The sequence below is a fragment of the Quercus suber genome, unplaced genomic scaffold (assembly GCF_002906115.3).
Source record: "Quercus suber isolate HL8 unplaced genomic scaffold, Cork oak 2.0 scaffold_190, whole genome shotgun sequence".
Classification (NCBI taxonomy): Eukaryota; Viridiplantae; Streptophyta; class Magnoliopsida; order Fagales; family Fagaceae; genus Quercus; species Quercus suber.
In genome coordinates, this window is record NW_027069648.1 from 859701 (window position 1) to 862279 (window position 2579).

Genomic DNA, 2579 nt, shown 5'->3' on the forward strand with positions numbered 1-2579 from the left:
TTATGGTCTTAAAGAAGTTATTGGTGTGCCTAACTTTATAGTCTTTGTTCGAATCCCTTTAACTGAACCAGTTACTCTTTCAAAGGCCCTCAATATCTTCATTATACACTAATTGCTCGAATCAAGCTTTATCTCAACTAGGAAAGCGATGACAGGGAAAGTGAGGAAAGCTTTGTATTTGGAAGCTTTTCATATATAAAAGAAGAAGAAAAGGTTCATGTTTCTAAACCCAGCATCGTTAATAGATACTGACTAGTGTTTAGCAAGAGAGAAAGTTAAAGGATTTTAGTGAGGTGATGCTAATGCACACAAGTGCAAATTTTAATTTGGGTTTTTTTTTTTTTTAATAATCTGACATGATGGTACAGTTGGCAATTGATACTGTATGAAAAATTACTTTTTTTATTCTATTTGACACATCAACTTTTTTCATCTAATAGATAACGGTAAAAACTAAATCGACACAGCATTAAAAATGTTAGAGACCAAATTGATACAATTAAAAATTAGAAACAAAATTAAAATATAGTGTAAAGGATAAGACTTACCTAAAATTAAAAGTTATGATCCCAAAAAATAGCTACCTATTTGAAAAAGTGGAGCCCAAGTCCTGCACTCAATTTGCCCCATTTTTGGTTTGTTCCGAAGGTCCTCCATAAGCCCAGGCGTAAATAGGCCTTAGCAATCTGAATCTGACCGGCCAATTGTTAGAATTGGGTCCAATCTTGTATTGGATGGCCTCTTAGGATCCGTAGCGATTCAATACTAATCGACCAACAACTAACAAGACCAACTAACCAATTATCTTTTACCTCGGCTTTTTTTTTTTCTTCTTCTTTCTTATTTATTTTAATTTACTTAATGTCAAAGTGATAGGAAAACTAATGGCCTGTTTGGATAGAGGGGAAAAGGAAGGATAATAGAAAGAAGTAAAGTAGAATTGGCTCAAAATAAACTAATTTTGTATTAAATTTACTTTACTCTACTCTCCTCCCTCTCCCTCCTCCTCAATCCAAACGAACCATAAGTATCTTTAAGTTCTTTGAATTGTTAACGTTTATTGGATGCCATCTTGATCACATCAACATATAAGAAGCAAGTTTTCATGGAAGGAATTCAATTTTTTTTAATCATTATTATTATTTTTTGTAGCTTCAGGACTACTTAGTATTTCCGCAGATGATTGTGTCAAATTAGACAACACAATACTGCATAACCGATTATGTTTAATATCAATCATGTTTCAAAATTTCACAATCTACAAGTCTGTTTATTGAACAACACCAGATTCTTATCTTGACATTATTATAAACTGCTAACTAATTAGTTTACAAAATAATAATAATAATACTAATAATAATAATTGTATTGGAGATCGAAGAGTGACAGTCTTTACTCATCTACAACCAAGATGATTGTAAATATCATTTCCCAATTCAAATTTTCAAGTTTCAAGATCATAGCATCTCAGGTTTCGATACAACCTAATTTTCGAAATGTTTTCTATCTAGGGGTGATGGATGGAACAACTCCACTAACAAGTTTAGTGTTAGATATCTCGGATGACACATAAGGATCCTTCACCGTAGAGGATGATGATGGTGTAGTCACTACCTTTTCAACATCAGTGTCCAAAGGATTTGCTAATACAATGTCAGAATCAGGCATCATATGCCATATACTTTCAAGTTCACGAACCACCTCTGCCATTGAAGGTCTAGCATTTGTCTCATCTTCGCAACACTTGAGAGCCAAATTCAAAAATTTCACCACACATTTAGGAGGATAAGATCCCATTTTCCCATCAATGATTGAAAAGATCATACCGGATTTACATGCAACATTAACCTGAAATAGATAGAAACCAAAGAAAAATTATAAGAAACCATTTTATTACACAAATTTAGCCACTGTATCTAAAGGATCAAATAATATGAACATTATGCCAAAATGATCATAAATGTTATATAAGGAATGCTTCGCATATGGCCAAAATTTTAAAAGGATTTCAATGTTTTATTGAAGTTAAAATTGAAACATGCAAATTAGGATATCTCTCGTCTTTACATCGAGAATAAAATGACATATGGTAGGAGGAAAAGAAGAGAGAGAGAGAGAGAGAGAGTGAGCGAGAGTTATCGAGTTTAGCCTGCACCTATAGTTATCAAAGAACTATTTCCCTTTACCTACACAAGCACTTGATGTAACATTAACCCCCTATGAAATCCAAGGCAAACAGGTCTAAGGTTTTACCTCTCTAACAATGTTTTTGCCACATGAGATTGGCCGCATCCCAGTCAAGAGTTCAAGAAATACAACACCAAGACTATAAACATCACTCTTGTCTGTTAATTTATGTGTTAAGATATACTCCGGATCTAGGTAACCCTGCAAATTTTATATAGAGAATGAGAGAATATAGAAATAGGCATCAATTAAATCTCCAACAACATACCATTAAGTCTATTTCATCTAGCTTGAGTTACATTTATTTATTTAATTTAATTTTTTTTTTTTTTATAAATTTATTATTTAAACAAATGGTTAATTGCAAAAAAAAAAAAAAAAAAAAAAAAAAA

General features: G+C 32.2%; 1 protein-coding gene across 8 annotated transcripts in view; it reads right to left on the reverse strand.

The window, feature by feature from the left end:
* Positions 1–1339: 1339 nt before the first annotated feature.
* LOC112007219 (probable LRR receptor-like serine/threonine-protein kinase At1g06840) overlaps positions 1340–2579 on the reverse strand; it is an 11791-nt gene continuing 10551 nt past the window's right edge. For all 8 annotated transcript variants that reach the window (XM_024039537.2, XM_024039534.2, XM_024039538.2 and 5 more), the window contains 2 exons: positions 2254–2388; positions 1340–1848 (listed from right to left, as the gene is read on the reverse strand). In XM_024039537.2, the coding sequence (XP_023895305.2) occupies positions 1504–1848; positions 2254–2388 (480 nt within the window). In that variant the 3' untranslated portion in view covers positions 1340–1503. The remainder of the gene's footprint in view (positions 1849–2253; positions 2389–2579) is intronic.